At 39.6% G+C, this 22,378-nt stretch overlaps 1 protein-coding gene across 1 annotated transcript in view; it reads right to left on the bottom strand.

Annotated features, from left to right (window-relative positions):
* Nucleotides 1-22,378, bottom strand: part of LOC139699994 (uncharacterized) — a 148,475-nt gene that overhangs the window by 35,529 nt on the left and 90,568 nt on the right. The window contains exon 3 of the mRNA XM_071598415.1: nt 339-472. Coding sequence (XP_071454516.1) covers nt 339-472 — 134 coding nt within the window. The remainder of the gene's footprint in view (nt 1-338; nt 473-22,378) is intronic.

Here is a 22,378-nt window from a genome sequence, read left to right as displayed (position 1 = left end):
TTATTCCTCAAGTTGAAAGGTTACAAGGTGGAGTCCGATACCATTGAAAAGGAATATAACTTCAAGGTCACTCGGTGCATACCAAAATTGGAAGGGTAGAAACAGGACTACTGCAGCATTATCAGCTTTGCAGAAAATATGTAGTTAAACATTGAAAGCATGCAATGAGGGGTTTATTTCATTAGGATAATGAACACGAGGGAGACGGGAGGGAGACCACCGGCGTAACCGCAGAGGTGATCCACGCCTCTTGGCTAGGCAAGGGGCCGGGCGCAGGGCAAAGCGTTGAAATAGGCACTCCGGCCTTCAGGGGCGACCGCCAATTATCCCTGCCTCACCTGCTCCCCGTTGATAAACCAGATGAGCTGTGCGGCCGGTTTGGAGCGCCCTGATGTGCAGTTTACGCGGACAGTGTCGCCAACCTGGTAGCGTGGGCGACCTCCCGTGATGCGAGGGCCTTCTCCTGGCAGGGCTGTCAAAGGATCAAAACAAAGTGTTCTCATCAGCACCCAGAGCAGACGGCGTCACGTGACTCCCCGGCTGCCACGTAGATCGCATATGAGATGATGGTTTTTAACCATTTCGTACTTGACATGCGAAAAACGTCGAGAGCGCGGAAAAAAATCCACCGCAAGGACACAAATAATGAATTGCCAGCCAAAGATTAAAATGAATATTCAAATAAAAGCATTCAGATGACATAAATCTATTAAAAATAAAATACTATTCCTTCTTTACCAGTGGTTATTACTTACCAGAAGTATTAATGTAACTGGGAAATATTAAATGAGTAAAAACGACGGATATGAAGTGATAAGTGAAAAGGAGGAAATTCATGGACACCGTCAGTATGGTAAAATAAGAAAAGACTGCTCTTTCATGTTCGCAGTTCTCGTAAATTTCAGATACACACATACACACAGATTTGTTTATTCCATTTAGCAATTAAAAAGTACCATTTGAATGAGAATTATTTCCCTGTAAAATAAATGGGAGGAAAGTAAGATGAATATTAATAAGGAGGGCTCACTGTTGCTTTGGACCCGCAAAATTTCAACATGCAGTCACCAAGAGCCGAAAACATGTATTGCTCTAATGAAATCATTTTGCATTATTAAAACAAGTAGATCAATAACTAAAATATTTAATAATCAAAGTTTTTAATTTTTCGAAATCACTAACACTTTGCTCTTGTAATACTTTTTTCTATCGAAGTTTTGCTTTGAACTTTTTATACAGCAAATAAAACAATTACAATTATGATGTTGGGTTTTTTGGCATTTTTAAAGGGGGTAAAGGAAATGGTTGGGAACGGAATTTTATTAATTGCAGGTCATGATGAAAACAAAAGAGAGTTCAAAATCATCATTTCAAATCAAATTTTAGGCACTAAATATAACAATGCTTCTTAAAAAACAGTAATTTATCGATTCCCTCAGAAGAGTCGTACAAACTATCGATAAGATCACATCGGCATTGTTGTCTATTGAGAGCCTCAGGTGTTGCGGAAAAATGAATGCTCTGATGGGATCTGACAATTAAAACGGAGAAAATGTGAAAGCGGACGACGAAATGAAAACAATGCAAGAATTTTCATTTTATTCGACGACGAGACAAACCCAAATGACCAGACGTTTATCAAACGACGAGAAAACCGATGGTCATTTTTCAGTTATTTGTAAATATAAATCAATTGCAGGTATATTTCACTGAAATGATTTTAGACGATGTACAATGACAATGTGACAAAATATACTTTTCTAAAAATCAATTGACACTTTTACCTCAATAGTATCACTGGAAACTCGAAAGGGTCACCATTTTTACCAACCCGTGTAGACTGCCAACTATAAATGACAAGCCTCCTTAACTTGCACTTACTTTTTACCAAGTTAACTGAGTAACCTAGTTTATTCAAATTGGAATTTGGCTACATACTATCTAAATTCGCAACCGATAGTACCAGTAAACAAGATGTACGAAAATGTGAGGTTGGTTACGCCATAGTAAAAAAAGAAATATCTAAAATGGAATATCCCTTGAACACACACTCAAGTTTTCGACAGTTTCATTTCCCTTCGCCTAGTAAGTTAAATTTCCTAGTTAAGAGAAGGAAAATCCCTTTGAATAATTTTCTGCCTTCTTCAGTATACTTTTTTTTTAACTCAAAACGCAACTGCATGTCGGAAAAAAAAGTTTCCGCAGAGTAAATTTTCATCAGATAGCTTTTCCCACCACAATTCAATTCATTAGATGTACATTAAGAGGAAAAAATAAAATTTTTTCTATATTTCAAGACCGTTTGATGATCTTTGATTACACACATTTTGCGGAAAAATAAGCTGGGTAAATGTTTGGCGGGACTGCCTGGTGGGTCTTAAATTCGATCATTTAATCTCACTTATTTATATCGCCAATACCTTTCCATACTTAATCGACCGAAAATAAAAATTTATCGACTCAGATGATCCATTTATTTCCCGTTGGTGGAATGCGGTAACCGTAAGCTATGGACTCCGAGAATCCGAAGAATTCTATATCATACATACCACGTGTCGCGAATACGCCACACATTTTTTTTCACTTTGGTGGATTCCAGGTTTTATTTTTTTGAGGTCAGTATTTAAAAAACATTTCTCTGGTGTCGTATGCGCCGTTGGGTGATCGCTCACGAGACGTTTTAGAGCGTCATCTTTGCCACCGGTGGCTTGAGCACATAAAAATGATGGCTTACGGCCTGCAAGTAGGCATCCTCCGTCGTGCTTTCAATGCGTGCTGCGCTGTCCCCCATTCTTTTTTTTTAATACTTACCAACGGAAAAGAAGAGGGGCGGGCCCTCTCCTCGCGAAGTCGTAATCTTTGTCCAGGGGAGGAATTCGTGCCACAAAAGCGCACTACGAGAGATGGATTACACGCGAGAATGCCGTGCCGATATGGCGTTTCGCGGAAAGCCGTAAAAGCCTAGTAAGTGCCCACGTGTGACAGGGCGCGGCTGATGAGAAAGCAGAGAGTGAGAGATAGAGAGAGAGAGGGCGACCCTGGAAGGTGTTGCTGCTTGAAGGAGAGTAGGTACCTATGCGAGAGGGAAAAAAATGGAAGAGAAATGGGAGAAGGAATCTACATATTTCTGTGTCAAATGCACCAGTTTACTGGAAGGCACCGCACCGTAATTTAGCCGAGTTGAGTTGGCCTGAAACCAAATAAATTTAGTACAGTTTCTACAGGTATCTAATGGAAATTGTTTCTATCTTACCATATCGCATAACATATGAACAGCTGGACTGCACATCGAATACGTTCGCCAGTGGCGCTGAATGGAAAATATTCAATTTACGGGGAGTCCACAACGCTTTTGTATAATGCTCCATTACAGCAAAATTATTTTTCTAGCCCCTTCCTATATACAGTCCCCATTTAGATACACATTATTTGTATGCAAACATATTCATAAAGGCGATAGTGTATGAAATACGATGGTAATTGAAAAGTAAACCTAAGGCAGTTATCGAGTGAAACCGTTCAATTCTGGAAGCAAGTCACTAATGTAAATAATTCATCAAAAATGGTCATATTTACTCATGGAATTTAATTGCTTTAATTTTTGGGTGATTTCTCGCTTTCGGTAGTGGATCGGAAACCATAGGAAATAGCACATAACCGTGTAATTCCAACTCGATCATTGATCATGGATACACGACTTTGAACATAGGTCCACACGCAGGTTCAAGAGTAATTGTTTCAATGCAACAATTTCAGAGTGTAAAAATCATTCGCCTTGACTGGGACTCGAATCCAGATCCCTCAATATCCGGTCGAGTGCTTTAGCCACTTAAGCTACCGAGGCGTCCTCTTAAACTCTGAAATTTTTATATCATTAGTAATTGTTTCTTTTATTTAATTTTAAAACAGAGAAACAATATTAAGATAAGGTTCAATTTTCATTCGAGGTATTTTACATATTTTAGAATATGATTTTGATCGTTCCTAATGACTAGTATTCTCTACAATCGTTATAAATTCCTTCTTTATGCTTAAATCATTTTTTCACTAATTTCTCCGCATCTTTTGCTAGTACTAATTCTGCTTAAGAAATCTACTCTCTCTCTTCTTCCTACTCATTCAGCCAACGTCCTTCCTTCTACTACGACCTCCGAATTGCTATATTTAAGTATTTCCGCCATCCATTTTCTGCCTTTTTCGAATTTCCCGAACAATTTCCCTTCTTTGGAAAGCCCATTTAAAATCTCGGCGTCTGTAGTCCTTCCTGTTCCACTTATTTCCTCAATTCTCTGCAACAACACAAAATCCAAGCTCATCCTTATGCCTCACATAAATGAAGCGCTCCAAATACATGTAAAGTCTTTACTGATTTCTTTTTCAAATTTATGTAAATTTAACAACGTAAAAACGTCCATGACTCTCGCCACATGAGTTCGTAACCGAAAAAAATTGCTGAGGGTATTTTTTAGAAAAATATTTTGAAAATAAAGATTACAATCCGGATACGTCATCAAATATCGATTAAGCGTACTATTACACATGTAGGTCGTATAAAAAGTGTGCTCATTTTACCAGAAAAGTAAAGTCGAACATTTATGATTTTTTAAGTTCTTAGTAACGATACAAAATATCAACAACCTAATCGATTTTGTGGTTTTTGCTTTCATTTATTTTAAACCTCCTCTGAAATAACGAATTTAATTCTAAGGTTTACAATTGACTGGATGGATCAAAAGAAAGAAATATGCCAATACAATTGGTATTGATAAATAAACCACCCATATTAAATCGGTATGATCAACTCTTCGTAACTTCACATTTTCCCCAAGTTCTGTACTTGGGGAAATCATATTACAAAAATACATTACCTTCCACTCAAAATACATTATACAGACGATTTAGAAAAAAAGGAGAAACCCGCAGAAAATATGAATATGAAGGAAATGAAAACATAGAAATCCGACTAAATAAAAACTTATAAAATAATTCGAAATGCCAAGTTTACGGAATTTCAATTCAATAATATTCATGATGCTACCATAGTTATTTTATTTTTAATTTGAAAAGTTTTTCAATTGAAAATGTTTTAAATGATCTCCCATTAACACCACTAAGATATTTTGGTTGAAATTAAAAACTGTAGATAATTTAGAGTATTAAAAATCAGCTGAGAGCAACTCCTGGAGTGAGGCGAAGGAAATAATTAAAGTATTAAAATGCCTTGTGCTGTTGTAAGTGAGTTAAATAAATTGCTCTAAAAATTTAACTTTCTCCTGCTTTATACAACATTATATTTTTATTTTTCCTTGATTAAATCTCCATGCGTAAACATTTTCAAAGTAGAATATAGCTCTTCTTTTACAATAACTAAATGAGCTAAACTGCAAACTGCGAAACCGTAATTGAAAACTTATATTCCTACATAGCACCGTAAAATGTACCAAACATAAATGTGTTGATGCTACTGTATTTCATATTTTACTAACAAAATCCCTGATACGTAATGACTTGAACTACCTAGGTGTCCTTTATTTACAAAATTAGATCTAACTCTCGAGTTAAATAACCTGAGTCCAAGTAATAAAATAGAAAACAGGCATCGTGAGGAAAAGAGAAAGGTTCACGTGCTAGGGGTAGTGGGATGGGTAGGGAAAGACGATGACAAAGAAATGGACGATAAAAGGGTGGGGAAGGCGACATTTAGAGAGCGTGTGAAGGCGAAGGGGATTGGGAGAGGGACTCTGGTTGGGGTGGGCGAGAGGGTTATGGGAACTATGAGGGTAGGGAAGGGGATGAGAGAGAGAGAGGAAGAAGAGGGGATGGAACGTTACGGTTGTTTGACACGACACTTAATTCTCCTATAAAATCAGCACTGCTTTTCACGATGCTCAAAATGGTGACTCCGAACGGGAAAATTGCAGAGTTTGAACCGGGAACTGAAAAGCAATTTTCCTGACTGCAAAGTGAGACGCTTAATTACCCGACGCTTATTTCACACTGGGCACTGAATTCAACTTGCAATGCCTAGGGGAAGTTTCGCAGGGGAAGGCGTGGAAGTTTAAAGTCGTCGCGCGTGCGCACGGAGACCCCGATTCTGCGTCCGATACCATGCGCTTCGTCTTCACGCAAAGGCTCGCCAGCAATGCGGAGCTAGTGGGACTACGAGTCGCTCTCCAGCAAAGTTCAATTCCTAGACCCTAATTAAGATTGACACGAGGTCGTTGGCACACAAGAGTATTCTGTTATGGTTATTTGTATGTGAATGTGGTATTTGTTAGAATTAATTAGGTAAATGTTTAGCGCTGAAATAGAAACTTTTGCTATTCTTTATAACCGTTAAATATGCATTAATACGGGGATCGGAATGGTGCGGTGGCTACCTAAGCGGTTGCGGGGTTCGTCGAATGGGGGGTTAAACTGCGCACTCCTGGGCGCTTTTTGACAAGAGTAGGCTAATGCCAACGCCGGGTTTCTCTCCGCCCTTCCTTTCCCATCCATTTATAATGGCGCAAATGACCCCTGCTGTTGGTCACCCCCCCTCTAAAAACTACTTATGTATTATTAATACTATCCAAATCTCTATTAATGATTGAAAGGATACCTTGAAATTAATAAAAAGTCCCTGAAAACTGAAGGAAAAAAAAGAAAACAAATTTAACGAGCTGTTGCCGCCATCTAGCTTCGAGTCTGATGTTTAAAGTTATAATAAAATGACGGAAATTTATTTCCTTATGTTCCATTAGTTTTTATTTAAATTTTACATTGTCTGTGTAAATTTAATCTGGAGACAAATCCGGCTTGTTTTTCGGGTATGCGCAAGTTATCGATGTCCACGTTTGATGACTATTTTCATGGTCCTGAGCACAAAGGTCTATTTTCATGGTCTATTTTCATGGTCCTGAGCACCGACTGTCTATCATTGAAGTTATTATTTGTTATTAAAGCTTCAAGAAAGTTTGTCCAACAGGTAAATATGTATATTTGCTCTAAATTTGCTTGCTCCACTTGCTCTAAATTTCGTACAAATTTTCAGAAATTACGGTACCAATGTAGAGTAAAAGAATTCACCGCACCTGGAACTAAAAATAAATCGTGTTGGACTCAAAGGGGAAGGGGGTAAACATTGTTTTGCACTTAAAGCTACTTTCACATGCATGCTATCTCCAATAAGGGTCGAGCGTGGGCTCGACCCTTATTGGAGATAGCATGCATGAAGGTGAATAAGGCATTAACTAAGAAATTGATATCCGAAATGAAGACGCCACGGAATTGTTATATCCCTCAGTAGAATGGTTATTTATTTCTACGACAACAAGAATAAAAGCAATTACAATAAGCCCTCTACATTATCTTATGTGATTTATCCCGGGACAAAATCGTTTGAAAGGACTCCGCAGTAGTCATAGTCGATTTAAATCCAACGTTTACTCGAACGATATGTGAAATGGAAACTTCTTGGCCTATGTGTCGCATGGATTTAAGGGGATTGGAATGGGCTGAGGTTCGGAGAAGGAAGGGACAGAGACACAGGTCGTGCGATCGGTTAACTCGTCCTCACGCCAGGCGTCTCAATTCCGGAATTTTTAATTCAAACAGGCCGCATTTCGGTCGCGTCTCGGAGGAATGGGAGCAATGGGAACGCATTCACCGGACGGCCAATTTTCGCGCACAGCGGATGGATCACAGGGGACGAATCGCATTTAATTGAGCGCTCGCCGTTTACGGCGTACGGGTACACATGAAACGCGAGCGAAGGAGTGCGCGCGGGGTCCTTTTGCGAACCTGGGCAACGAGGGTCGTAGTTGACACGAAGGGGATTCGTTCGCCACTGGAGGGAATGGAATATCCCGGCACTCGTGCGACGGCACATCTGCGGTGATTTGGCAATTGGGGGGTAACTCGAGGGGCAGATTTGACTGCCCTCTATAGACGCGACGCCCAACACATTCATCATTTTTAGCGGACGTATCGCGATTTCATCACAGCCGAATATTGGTCTGAAGCACGTCAGGTAGTTGGAATATAGTGTTCACGTATGCTACTAGTAAAGTTTTCAATGCAAATTGAAATGGGATAGAAATATATGACGCGATGTTGAATAGTTTCACATTAGAATCCATCAATACAGGGTAGAGCTTGTATCTTACCTACTTACGCCCATACCCTATACGGCCTGCGTAGATTGCATATAGAAATAGTATTTACGGTACCAATTCCAATTTATTTTCCACTATCCAGTTTTCCGGAAAGTTCTGGATAAACGCAAATGTTTGATTGAAAATTAAGTTGTCGAAATACATCTCCCGGATTTTGAAACTGGGTTCTTAAGGCCTGTAGCCATACACTCCTCTGAATATACTACCGCCTCCAGGGCGTAGAAGCATGGGTTAAAACCGGTTATATTCAGCCAATAATTCAAAGCTGTCAAATCTCTTACGGTACTCACTCAATCTGCCGTAATATATGAAAAATGCAAATATTTGAGGGGTAAAATTTGAATGAGAAGTCATCCCTTGATACCCTCTTGAATATCTTGGTCAATTAAATGTTTCGGCTGTACAGAGCCACCTCAGATTTACAAAAAGGAAAAGAAATTTACTAACAAGCTTTTAATCCTAATCTAATAGAAACGGTAACTTGCAAATTAGTTAAGGCTTTCGGGCGTCCCTCGTGAAATAATCAGCGATAAAATTCCCAGCAACGGACATTCAGAAACTTGTGTCATTTAGGGAAGTAATGTTCGGAAAAAAACTTCGGAATGTGCGACCGACATTCCCACACGTGCCATTATATATGTACACCGCCTTCCATAACTTATCTTTCTAGAGCTGTTTTCACATCAAAATACGAGGGGAAGTCACATAAAATCCGACCACCCAATACAACGTCACCGTGGTATAGTTTTATTCAAAAGTAATGACCAAAAGAGTTGATATATTTATCCCATTGGGAGACGAGAAGATCAGTTCCAGTTTTGTAGAAAAAGATTTTTTTTCGCCGACGGATTAACAACTACACCCGCTGTTGCACTTACTCGTCAGAAGGAAACCAGTTGTCACTGAGCAGTTTTACCACAGTGATGGCAGTGTCGATAAGTAAAAACAGTGTTGCCACCTTTCGCGCTGAATGCGTGTTTTGGCGGGTGATCGGTTTTCATTTGACTACTCCTTATAATTAAGAATCTTTGTATTTGCTTGCAGCATCCAGGCGAGAAATTGAGAGAGGGCTCATTCATTTTTAGGAAACCTACTTGGATTAAAACATAAGGGGAAGTAAATTTCAACGGAATAAGCACGATGCATCCAGAATTCGTACCCAGGGCACTTCACTTGCCGAGAGAAGGGGCTATGCGCTCATTAGCTCAGTGGTCGAGCATTCACCCGGCAAGTGGAAAGAGTACACTGGGAAAGTGATAGTGAATTGTTCTTTACTCAAAATAATTCGAGCAAAGAACAAAATTGATTCCAAATGATAATATAAAAATGCCGTTACTATATTTTTCCTCAATTCCCATTCTTAATTAATATTAGGATGTTTTCACGTATTTACATTCTTCTCCCCTATCGTTCATTTTCCGATATAAACGGCCTTACTGGTATCAAATTATCGATCCCTTAACCAAATTACTCAACCGTTGTGCTTCGAGTATTCATTTAGTCTACTGAAAGAGTATTGATGTTTCGATTCTTGAGTCGCATGTAAGGATGCAGCCCCAGAAAAGTAATATTTTCTTTTTAACAAATCTCGCTCTCCAGTTACCATAGTTGATGCTCAGGATTTTAATTTTCAATTCACTTAATGACCGAATATTTGAAAGTACGGGTTTTTGGGCGTCGAACATATCCTTCATTCTGAACATGCTAACACTTTAACAATCTCCATACATTACCCACAAACTCCAGGACAAACTTTTGTGCTTTTTCCTCGCGAAATGAGTTTGTGATTAACGACGTGCCCGCAGCTCAGGGAAATGGAAATCAAACCATATTATGTATGCGACCGGGGGAATTAAAAACAATAGTCATCCCGGGCATCGTAGGGAACACAGAGCGGGGTGAGTGGAGGGTCCCTCGACCTTGACTGCTGCCCCCCCCCCTCAACCTCATCCTTTCTCCACTCCCAACGATTTTCGTCTCTCCACCTCCATTTACCTTTCTCCTCACGCTTTTATCTCCATCCTTCCCCCACTTCATTCCTACTCGCTTCTCCCAAAGTCAACTCCTTCCAACCTTAGAGCCAACACCGCTCCCACCTCCGCCTTCCGCGCAAGTTCTCCTTTCACAGAAGTTCGGAAACCTTTCCTCAAGAACCTCTTCCGGTGCCGCAGAAGTCTTCCACACACACACACATACACACTCTTCCACGCAGGCCATGAGGCGAGCTTTGGGGCCATGCCTCACCGCCCGACCCGCAGTCGCTTATGCGACGTCAGTGCTCTCTCCCTCCCAGCCCAAAAACCACGGTATCCGCCCGGACCCTCTCCATTTTCACCCGCCCCACGGCCGGTCCATTCCTCCCTATCTCACCCCTCCACCTCATTCCTCCCTTCCCACACCTCCTTCACTCCCTCCTCTTTGAAAGTCTGCTTATGATCGGGCCGAAAGTTTCCCTTACCTCCAACTTCCTCACTCCTCCTTCACCGACTCCTTTCCTACTCGGCCTACTCTTCCCTCCTCCGGCCACCTCTCGCAAGTCACCTGTTTCCCCTGTCCCCGTCCCCCCCAACGCCGTACCGCCACCGCCGTCTCTCAACCCTCTTCACCCCACCCCCGCATTGGTGTAGAGGTCGGAGGAGGCAGAAGTGGCAAAGTTTTCGAGATCATGTATCAAGACCGTTCGTGGGCCGTTCCTCTTCATGGAGATTCATGAATTTAACCCATTAAGTAATCACATCCGAATGCCTGTGGCTCGAGGAATGGGATGGGCCACTGCCCCGGCCCCCCTGCATACCTCCAACCCCTCCCACATCCCACGCTCCTTTGTTTGTTTGCCATGATTGAAAAACGCGCGCGCGTTGGCATCAAAAGAAGTTTCTCTGACAGGAAGAGCGTGGTGCTGTTGCGTCGCTTCATTTATCCGGCGGCTGAAGGACGGGCGCGGCTGAAATTAAAATTGGACGCTGCCCGGGGAAACTTAATTCCCTTCTCTTGAAATCAAATGCTATATATTAACATGCACGAGAAATGACGAAAAATGGAAGAAGAACAAACGTAAATCGGACTTTAAAGTTTGATATTTCCTTAGTAAATAAATTCGACTTCGATCGTTATATATTCCACACTGTAACCATTAAAATAAAAAAGATATGCAATTAATTCATTGCTTTAATTACTGAAGAAAAATATTGGCACTTTTACAGTAATTGAAATGGGTAAAAACTATTTTAATGATAGAAAACGTGCGGAGGCTCATCGAGTCATTAAACATTTAATCTTACACCAACAGAACACTAATTTGGGTTTCCATAGTACTGGTGATGTTGTACGAACGCGGTATCATTACGCCGCAGCATGATCACGCACTTAATAACCTGATAATATTAAGACGCAACGAAATCCTGGTCGCGTAAAATTAAAATTGACGGTGAATGGCTAACGGAGGGCTGCGCTTATTTCAATTTGGTAATTTCAACGAGTGACGTCCGTAAGTCATGGAAATTTCTAACGGTTATATTCATACAGAAATAACTACCAGTTGAATATGTCTTATAGGATAAACTAACTCTTCTTGTGTCGGTATATTATACAAATTTATCGTCTTTAAGCATATCAGTTGTAAAAAAGCATACTTACATTTTTTATCCACAGTTACAGTTACTTAAAAAAGATTTCTGATTTGATTTTTTATGCGGCGTAAAGACATTTCTTTAAAAAACTGAATCCTCAATACGAAAGAAGAACCCTTGAAACATTAAACAGAGGACTAATACATCTCTTACTATTATCTGTAAGTTTATTTGCTAGGAGTGCATTCAGTAGGAGAACATGATTTCAATTTGAAATATAGTTTCAAATAGATTAAACTCAAAATATTTTCATCATCTACGTCTGTGGAAAGAAAAATCAGCCAAATGCTTTACATAAGTTAATTATCTGCTCGCACAAATTGGGCTGCGCAAAGCACTCTTCCCGAGAACAATAACAGCATTCTAATAGCATCCTGTCCTCCTTTGCCCTTGACTCCTTCCCTCATAAACTTCGAATAAACCTCCCTTATGTGGAGACTCCCATAATTCCCTGGAGGACCCTTCGTTAAACAATCAACCAATTAAATTTGCCGCCCACATAAAATTTCCAAAATCCGCTCCTGAGTCACAGAGGAGGTTCCTTAGATACTCCAATATGCACTGTCCATGCAAAAAGGATGAATAGGTAATTAGTACATTACTTTTAAAATGTATATACGTATTGATAAAGGATACATATTATTCGTTTATATATATATATATATATATATATACACACATACATACATACATATATATATATATATATATATATATATATATATACACATACACATACATATATATATATATATATATATATATATATATATATATATATATATGTATATATATATATATATATATATGTATATATATACATACTTATGTGCACACACACATTTTTATATTTGAGTGGTGAAATTCACACGTAAAGGTCAGTTTCAGTTCCCTATGCCGGTTATGGTTTCCCTGGAAGATCTGGTCCCAGAAAATCACATGCAGGTGCCCAGAGAAAGAGACAGAACTCAAGTTTTACCCTTCTCTATCGAGAGAAAGGTGGCGTGGGCCACCGAAAATTAGAAACCTAGTGAGTTTATTTTCTTTTTTGTGTGTTTCTTTTTTTTTCTTTGTCCACTAGTGCTAACTTCATATACATTATATAAATATGTATGTATGTGTGTGTGTGTTTGTGCGCGCGTACACGTACGTATTCGTATTAAGAAGAAATATACTATGCGTACGTAAGTATAATTTGTATTGATTTCATGACTAAATATTAAATGGATTTTTAAATGAAATCATGTTTCGGGATCCAATGAATGGGATTTCAGATATGACAATTTTACTAATGTGTCTATGTATCTAAATACTTCTGTGCAAATCGTAGGTTTTATATGGGCATAATACTCAACATAAAATAAAAATAATCAACATTAACATTATGAAAATTAATACGAGTATCTAACATTGTAACAAGAGTAATTATACTAATTATAATTTAGTTAAAGAGAGTCAATAGGATGTGAGAATTAAGGACAGTACTTAACGTGTGACGCCCTCCATTTGGCGCAGCCCAAAAAAAAACGCTCAAAATTAGCGGCAGATCAGAGTACTATTTTAATGAGAACACACATTTCCCTGAAGGGGGATTATATTTTCCTCAGTAAAATACGAATAAATTTTATCACGAGAATGGGACTTAAACCACTCGGATGCAGAATCAAATTTTCTTCTTTTGTTCACCATCTACCGCATTTAGCATAACAAATTTATAGAACGCCGTTCATATGCAGATTCTATAGGCCTTCCGAATGTGGTCGCCTTTGGTAAATCCCACTGTCGCCGCCAACTCCTAAAGGGAACTTAATAGGGCAAAGACCACTTGTTGAAAATAAAATTTAAGAGGAGATGATTTAGAGACTACTCCTTTATTTTACTTTACAGTGGCAAAAAAGAGCATCCTTAATGGATCGGAGTAATTCGTGTTATCGTTCATTTTCAAAACAATCAAGACACCTTATCATTAGGCAAGGTAAACATTAGGCAAGGTAGGTATTCTGACCGAATTAGACTTTTATTTTTTTATTTACCACTCTCATCGGTGTGGGGTTGATTTTCTCTTTGGTGCGATACTTATGGTTTTTGTGGTGTCCTATCCTTGCATTTGTGTGTGCATATATATGTTTATGTGTGTGCGTGTATGTATATATAAATATTGGCATTTTGTGCGTCTCTCCGAGGCCTTCTTCAAGCAAGACTCTTACTTGAAGAAGGCCTCGGAGAAGGCCGAAAGCTCAGACGATCTACAATGTGTGTCCTTTTAAGTGTTATCTATTTTATTTGTGTTCTATTGTGCCGTCCAAACATAATATATATATATATATATATATATATATATATGTATGTGTGTGTGTGTGTGTGTGTGTGTGTATGTGTATGTGTATGTATTTGTGTGTGTTTGTGTGTATATACGTGTGTGTGTATGCGAGTACAGCAATATTGCTCAACAGTGAAAACGTATTTCCAAGGATATAGGAAAAGAAAAGGGATAGGCAACAAAAAGACAAATAATTTTAATGCACAAGGTGAACGGGTAAATTCTAACAGAAATGTAGTTAGGGTGTTTCCAACTACTTCCAGAATTTTGGTGAATAGAAAGGACAAAAAAAGATGCTTGGAAAAGAAAATACAATATGACAGAGAATACATACAGTGCGTTTAAAGCCACTCTTAGCCGTAAATGTGCCAAATTGACCAATAAAACAAATATACCAAAACCGGTCAACGGCATAAACGTTGACCAGGAAAGTTTAAAAAAATAAATAAGGAGCACATAAAAAGGACGGCTTCGCGTCCTGTCGTTCTTTAAAACGCACGAGTACGGGCATTGCAATTCAGCAGGAACTGCTGGAAACAGATATCATATTTTTATTTGAGATGAATCGATTTCCTGAGTTCTAAGCGGTCATAACATTTATAAATTCATCAATTGATAAATGTCATATTTATAATTGGATTTATGAGATATAACTAAAACTATCGTGTATTAAGATTGTGAAATTTTACACCTATTTAAAGTGGTAGTAACATTAACCTCCGTATTCTTTTTTTCCAAGCTCATGTTATCGCCAGCCAGACGAAAATATCATTTTGAGTGCAACGGATAGTTTAGTTGTGAGTGTCGTGACCGAGGGAAGGAGTGTTTGAGGGAGAGAAAGAGATACAGTGGAGTAGAGAGAAATATAGAGTGGGGGAGGAAGTAGGGGATTAAGCAAGAAAAGGGGGACATCGGGAAAGAGGGGAGTAGAAAGTCGAGGGGAAAAAGGAAATCCTTTTTCATGTCTCCAGCGACAATTCGATTTGCATGGAAAAATCCCGAGGAAACTTACTTTCACTCCTACCCCTCCACTCCCTTCTCCCTTACATCCACTAAGTATCAATGGGTTTTCTTCGGTTACCGCAAGGAATTCGCGCTCTCACCTTTCCACCCCGCCGACCCTCTCCCGACCGACCAACTCACCTCACGCCCGGGGACGGCGGCGCCACCGGCCGCCCCACGCCATCCTCTCCGTCCTTCTCGCCAGAAAGAAAATAAAAATGAAGGACAAATAAAAATAAATAAGCAAACCCCTCCTCTTTGCGGATCGACTCTCCAAAAACCCTTCGCTTCCCACCCGAGGGAGGGTCTCTCTCTCAACCACGCACCCATTCGAACGAAAAAGAACGCTGATAAGTCTCCTTCGGCGACCCCTCGAGAGTTGCCCCGACTTCATCCCACTCTTTTTTCCCTCCACTTCGCTTTCACCCCTTCCGCCTACCGACCCACTCAAGGAATCGAGTTAACAAGACATCCGACCTCCTCCAGGCCCTAACTCTCGCCCACCATCGCGTCTTTCTTTCTCTGCTCGACCGTATTCGCCTCCGGATTCGACAGGAGGACGGACGGGCCTCCTCAATTCGCCGGAGAAACGCCGTGTGCACAGACTGCCTCGCTCCCCACTCGGTCACTGCTCACTCTACCGTTCCTTGCCTGCATCCTGCTCACTTCCTCGCACTGGAGGCACCACCGATGCGGAGGACGGGACGACGGTTTGAAGGGGGTTTGCCTCCTTAAGAATTTCACATCGTCCATGAACATTTTTATGGAGGACAAAGGCTATCAAGTCTGATTCATTGTTTTTTTTTACGGGTAATAATTCGTCCTAATTAGGTGTGAATAAAATTCACAAATTCTGAGCGACATTATGTGCTAGTTTGTTGGAATACATTTCGTAAAATATCAGGATAGTAGCTCGAAAAATGAAAATCCGTGCTTAATACATGTTGAGGAGGAAACGTATATGAAGTTAGTGGTTTTTTTCCATTAACGCATTGGATTTCATTGTGATACAACCAGGTTGGGAAAGAATAAATATTAAATCTTCAATTAATCGTAGAACTGCTTTTACAGGCAAAAGAGAATTTTTAGCAAAATTAAATTAATATAAGTACCGATTTAATATTTTGGCAATAAATAATAACCTCATCGTAGTCAAATAATAATGTCTTCATAGTTGCCAAAAAAATATTCTAAAAGATTCAATCGGGTTTTTCCAATTTCCTTTCATCGATCATGAATTTCAGCGACGATAGCGTATATAATGGCGAATGTAGAAAATATATAGTATGTAATACGATGAATATTGTCAAATCATAATGTGCGGTACACGAACCTAGTATATAAGGGATCAGGTAACCAGGTCCATGGACTTGTGTATGTTAGTTGTTAGCATATATATTTTGCATGTGTTTACACAAAAAAGGAAATGGTTTTCGTCTCGAGATATATGTGCATCTTTCTGGGTGGGAATTGGTATATTTTTTTTGTTTTACACATAATTTAGCTTTATATACGGGTGCCGTCCCCCCGCCACACACCCTTGAGGCGGCTAGCGGAAATTGTGCGGAAATAGATGTAACATACTGACATCTTATATTTTTAATTATTCAATTACGACTAAATTCAGCAGCCTTTACTCTCATACTTTGTGTGCAATATTCGAAGGGCAACATTTATATTTTTAGATGACAAGAAAGATTTTTTCAAAAATATTGGAAACCTGAGAATACGCAAAAGGAAGTTATAGGAAATTAAATGATGTTTATATTGTGGGCCTGTTTTATAATGAAAGAAATAGTCGTTCATAAACTCAAAAAATATATTCATCCTTTCGTGATATGTTTTCCTGATTTGTCAAAAGTAAAACAATGTACACGTTTTGTTAGTTGATGGGTCAAAGTAAATGGATACTATGCTTTCAAAAATTGATAATTTCGAAGAAAAACAAATAACCATGACGTGATATACCGTGTTTGACTTCGCTCTGTCAAAAATGGAGTCACGCTATTGGGGGCTACTTATCCACGTCATTTTAGCACGAAACTCCATCATACTTTGTTTGAATTCACTGCAATCAAAGTGGAAAGGTCTAGAAAATGTAAGAACCAATAGCAAAGTCACCTCAATCAAATATGACATCACTAAACATGCTGGCATTCGCTGGAATAATTTTAGAATGAGATACCCTTCATCATCGTTGATTTTCAATTCGAGGATTTGTTTGCCGCAGCCCACAAAGCTATCCCTATTCCCTGTCCCTCTAGAGTGGATATTGATAAAAACACTAAAAGTTGCGTTCTCCAAGCAACACTCTAGGGGGCTAACCAATATTAAATATTTGCCCTGAAATTTCGAAATCGTTTGAATAGTGTGGCGTTTCGTCAGGAAAGTATTACGTTTTTATTTAAATCAGGCATATTTTGGACCCAGTTGATCTTCTCGTTATTATTTTATCGAGATGAAAAAAGGCGTACCCCAATTTTCGAATCTGAACTCGATACTGCGACCATGGGATTATCACACAAAAGCGTTTATCACCAGAGTAAATGAGACATGAAATACTTTTAAATATGCAACAATTTCAGAGCGTAAAAATTATTCGCCTTGACTGGGATTCGAACCCAGATCCCTCAATATCCGGTCGAGTGCTTTAGTCACTTAAGCTAAAGAAATTTTGGGGCTTTTAAAGGAACAAGATGTCGTGATGAAATACCGTACGTACAAAGTCATAGACATTCGTAGTCGTTTCTGAGTTTAAGAGGACGTCTCGGTAGCTTGAGTGGCTAAAGCCCTCCACCGGATATTGAGGGATTTAGGTTCAAATCCCAGTCAAGGCGAATGATTTTTACACTCTGAAATTTTTGCATTAAAATGTACATTAGCGGATGACTGCGTTAAAATTTACTGTTGCGGCATCTCCCGCAGTTTCTTTGGAATTTTTTTAAATAATTGAAATGAATGATCACAACGACGTCTAATGGCAATCTGACTGATGGATATAGTTAATAGCAAAACCTTTATCTAAAGGATCTTATGAATTTCAGAGGATCTTACTTTAACTTTCAAAAATTCATAATATTTGAACAAAATATGATTCTTTGGCAAAACCTAACACTGAAATGGAAGATATATTCCCAACGACCGCACCGTGATCCAGTGTTTACTCTGTCGCACGAATTCTTAAAGATAATACGTGATGGTGTTTCCCTGGAAGCGATACAAATGTTTTCGTTCTTATTGGATGCTTGATTTTAATTACGCATGATTTGTGATGTAATTTACACTATGAATATTCTTATTCTATAGCCTTTATCATACATTTAAATACATAAATAAAAATAGCAATACAATCGCGTGTAATATTAGAGTTTCAAAAAGGTTTTTGATTCCTTTAAAAACGTGTGGACGGCAGTAATCCCATTTCAAACAATTACCTATCACAACCAGAAAAGCGTAATTTAAACAAATGCTATCACTAATGTTGATGATCTGCGTATTTGTCATCATACGACAAAAGTGTTTTCATTGAAAATTAAAATCAAGAAGGATATGCAATGTTGAGGCGTTTCGAGGATATTTTTTGACAGATGTATTTTGTTTCAGGATTATAAAGGTTTTAAAAAAATTTCCAATTTTGTTTAAACCATATTGAAAATTACAGGAAAGACATACTTCATAATTTACATTACATTTTATGAGAAAATTATACGATATACTCGTATATTATATACATATATATATATATATATATATATATATATATATATATATATATATATATATATATATATATGTAATATACATATGTATACATATAAAATATGCATATATATATATATGTACATACACATGAATATATATCATATACATCTATATATATATATATATATATATACACATATATATATATATATACAAATGTATGTATGTGTTTATATATACTCGTATAAATGTAAATATAAAAAACCATGAAACCAGTAATCAACCCGAAGGTCGATTTGGTAGGTTATGATAGAGTTCACCCAGTCCGACGGCGTGTGAAATTCACAAATCAGGATAGGGGGGCCAGTTCCTTTCCCTGTGCCGGTTATGGTGTCCCTGGAAGATCTGGTACCGGAAAATCACATAGCGTAAGTGGAGCTACAGATGACCAGAGTGCCTTCCCGGGAATCGAACCCAGGCCCCTCCGATCAACAGTCCACCGCTCGACCCCCTGGACTACCGCGACCCTATATATATATACATATATATATATATATATATATATATATATATATATATATATATATGTACACCCCCTTCATCCACCTTTCCTATGGAGGCAGGAAAAGTGGATGAAGGGGGTATTGACAGGCAGTGGGACGTTGAAGACTGTGATAGAGGGGAGAATGTTGGGCAAAAGAGGAGAGGGAAGTAACAGGATAGGGATGTTGGACGGGATGAAGGGAGGAAGAAAGTACTGAGAGAGAGTCTACTACTATCTACATTCTTCCATTTTCGTCGCTCATCCATCTTTGTAATCATCTCATCCGTGATCCATGGTTTCCTGGTCCTTTTAGCATTAACGGTTCCAATAGTGTCTTTTGCGGCTTTAGACAACCCTTTCTTGATACATTCCCATTTTTCTTCGATAGTACTTAGCTCTTTACCATCCTCCATGATTTTCTCTACCGCCTGTTTGTATTCCTTCCTTTTCAACCCATTTAATGCTTCTACATTCCATTTTCTAACTCGCCGCCCCTGCCTTATCTTTTTGAAACGTACGCTACATTTCATAACAACTAAATTGTGGTCTGAGTCCGCATCCGCTCCCGGGAAGCTGTGGGAATTTATCACACTGTTCCTAAACCTGTGTCTAACCAGGATATAATCTAGCTGATATCTTCCTGAGTCACCTGGCATTTTCCATGTATACCTGCGTCTTTTGTGGTGTCTAAACCAAGTGTTGGTGATGACTAACCCCTATCTCCTGCAGAACTCAACTGCTTTCTCCCCGCGGTCATTCCTCGCGCCTAAACCGTAGTCCCCCACCTCATCACCATCTCTTCCTTCGCCTACCGTCGCATTCCAATCCCCCATCACTATCAAATGTTTCCCTGCAGGAACACACGCGATCATGTCCTCTAACTGATCGTATATCCTATTGACCTCTTCTTCCTTATGGTTGCTCGGTGGCATGTATACCTGAATAATAACTAAGTTCGTCGGTTCTGCTTTTATCTCCACTAGTAGTATTCTATCCGTTACCTGCTCTATGTTGACTACGTTTCTCCCTACCTCTTCATTTAGTACAATGGCAACCCCTCGTATGCTCTCGTCCCCACCGCTGTGTATTATTCTATACTTATCACTCCAGTAATCCCCGCTATCTTTCCATCTCACCTCGCATAGACCTAAAATATCTATATTTCCCCTTTCCATCTCTCGCTTAACATTCTCCAATTTCCCTGTCCTCATCATTGTCCTAAAATTCCACGTTCCTATTCTAACTAATTTGGTCTTCTTCTCCTGCGTCTTCTGTCCTGCTGCTGCTGGTTTTCCCTTGCAAGGGTTTCGTGGGATGACGACCGCGGAAGCCTTGCCTCCCCCGCTGCCGGGCACGACACACGGCCGATTGGGCCGCGCCCCGTGGTTGCCAGGACTCAAAATATCTCTATTGTCCATCATATTTTTCTAGGGAATGATAATTGAGGTGGTTTCCCGTTGCCTTCCTCAATAGTGTTTTTAACGTGACACCATCACTTACTGGCCGCCCCACTGGGGTCAGACGCCATTGCAGCCGCCTCACTGAGGAACAGACGCTGCGTGGACTACCTTTCGTCTGGCTCCTAACCTTCGACCTATCTGGCATGGGTGACCCTACCAGGAGCAACTTTTATTACTCCCGCCAGCACAGCTCTAGGGGTCATCGGAACGCACAAGCCCTTCCACCACGTCAAGGTTGTAGTCCGGGGAGGGATATACATATATATATATATATATATATATATATATATATATATATATATATATATATATATATATATATAAAAGTAATCTACCCGTTAAGGTAGGTTTTTGGATGGACACAACTACCAAACAAGCATTTTATTATTCCTAACAAAACAAAAAAAAATCCATCATCCTACTCTACATCAGGTCCCTCTTCATCTCTGAGTACTTTCTTCTTCATCCCGTCCAACATCCCTATCCTGTTCCTTCCCTTTCCTCTTTTTCCCAGCATTCTACCCTCTATCACCGTCTTCAACATCCCACTGCCGGTCAAAACCCCCTTCATCCACTTTTCCTGCCTCCATAGGATTGCTCCCAACAAACCCCTGTCCTCGCCCACCATTTCAAGTACTTCCTCATTTGTTTTCTTCTCTGTCCATTTCACCTTCTCCATTCTTCTCCACACCCACATTTCAAAAGCCTCCAATCTACGTCTATCCTCCTCCTTCAATGACCACGTTTCCGCACCGTACATAGCTACGCTCCATATCAAAGTTTTTATTAGTCTTTTCTTAACATCCTTACTCAAGGTCCCTGTCATCAACTCCCTCCTCCTTGTGAAAGCCTATTTGCCTAGCGCAATTCTTCTCCTTACGTCCCTACTACTTTGACCGTGTTGGTCCAAAACACTACCGAGATACGTAAACTGTTCTACCTGCTCTAGTTTTTGCCCTCCTATTTTAATGTTAAGCTTGGCCTTTTTCTTTCTAGAAAATCGCATAACCTTTGTTTTACTAATGTTGATTCTCATCCCATACCTGTCGCACTGAATTTCCAATTCACTAAGCAATGCTTGCAGCCCCTTGGCTGACTGACAAACTAAAGCTTGGTCATCAGCAAACCTAACTGATTTTACGAATTCCCCGCCCACTTTCATTCCTACCTCGAGTCCTTCCCATGCCTCTTTGATCATTTCCTCTGCATACAGGTTGAACAGCAATGGGGATAATGGGCAACCCTGCCTTACACCCCGTCCTAACACTGCCCATTCTGACTCCCCGTTTCCCACCCGCACCTGAGCAGTCTGAGACATGTACAGGTTGCGGATTAGCCTCCTTTCCCTCCAGTCTAAACCTATTTTCTGCAATATACTCATTAGTTTTCCCAATTCACTCTATCAAACGCTTTTTCGAAATCTACGAAACAGGCAAATACCTCCTGGTTGTGTTCTATATTCCTCTCGATTAATAGTCTCATTACTGCAATGGCATCACGCGTCCCTCTCCCCTTCCTAAACCCAAACTGATCATCCCCTAAGTAATCTTTTGCCCTACTCTCTA

Source organism: Hetaerina americana, unplaced genomic scaffold (assembly GCF_022747635.1).
Source record: "Hetaerina americana unplaced genomic scaffold, ioHetAmer1.1.p SCAF_10, whole genome shotgun sequence".
Lineage (NCBI taxonomy): Eukaryota > Metazoa > Arthropoda > Insecta > Odonata > Calopterygidae > Hetaerina > Hetaerina americana.
The sequence above is the reverse complement of the archived record's forward strand: the minus strand, read 5'-3'. Positions and strand labels throughout refer to the sequence as shown.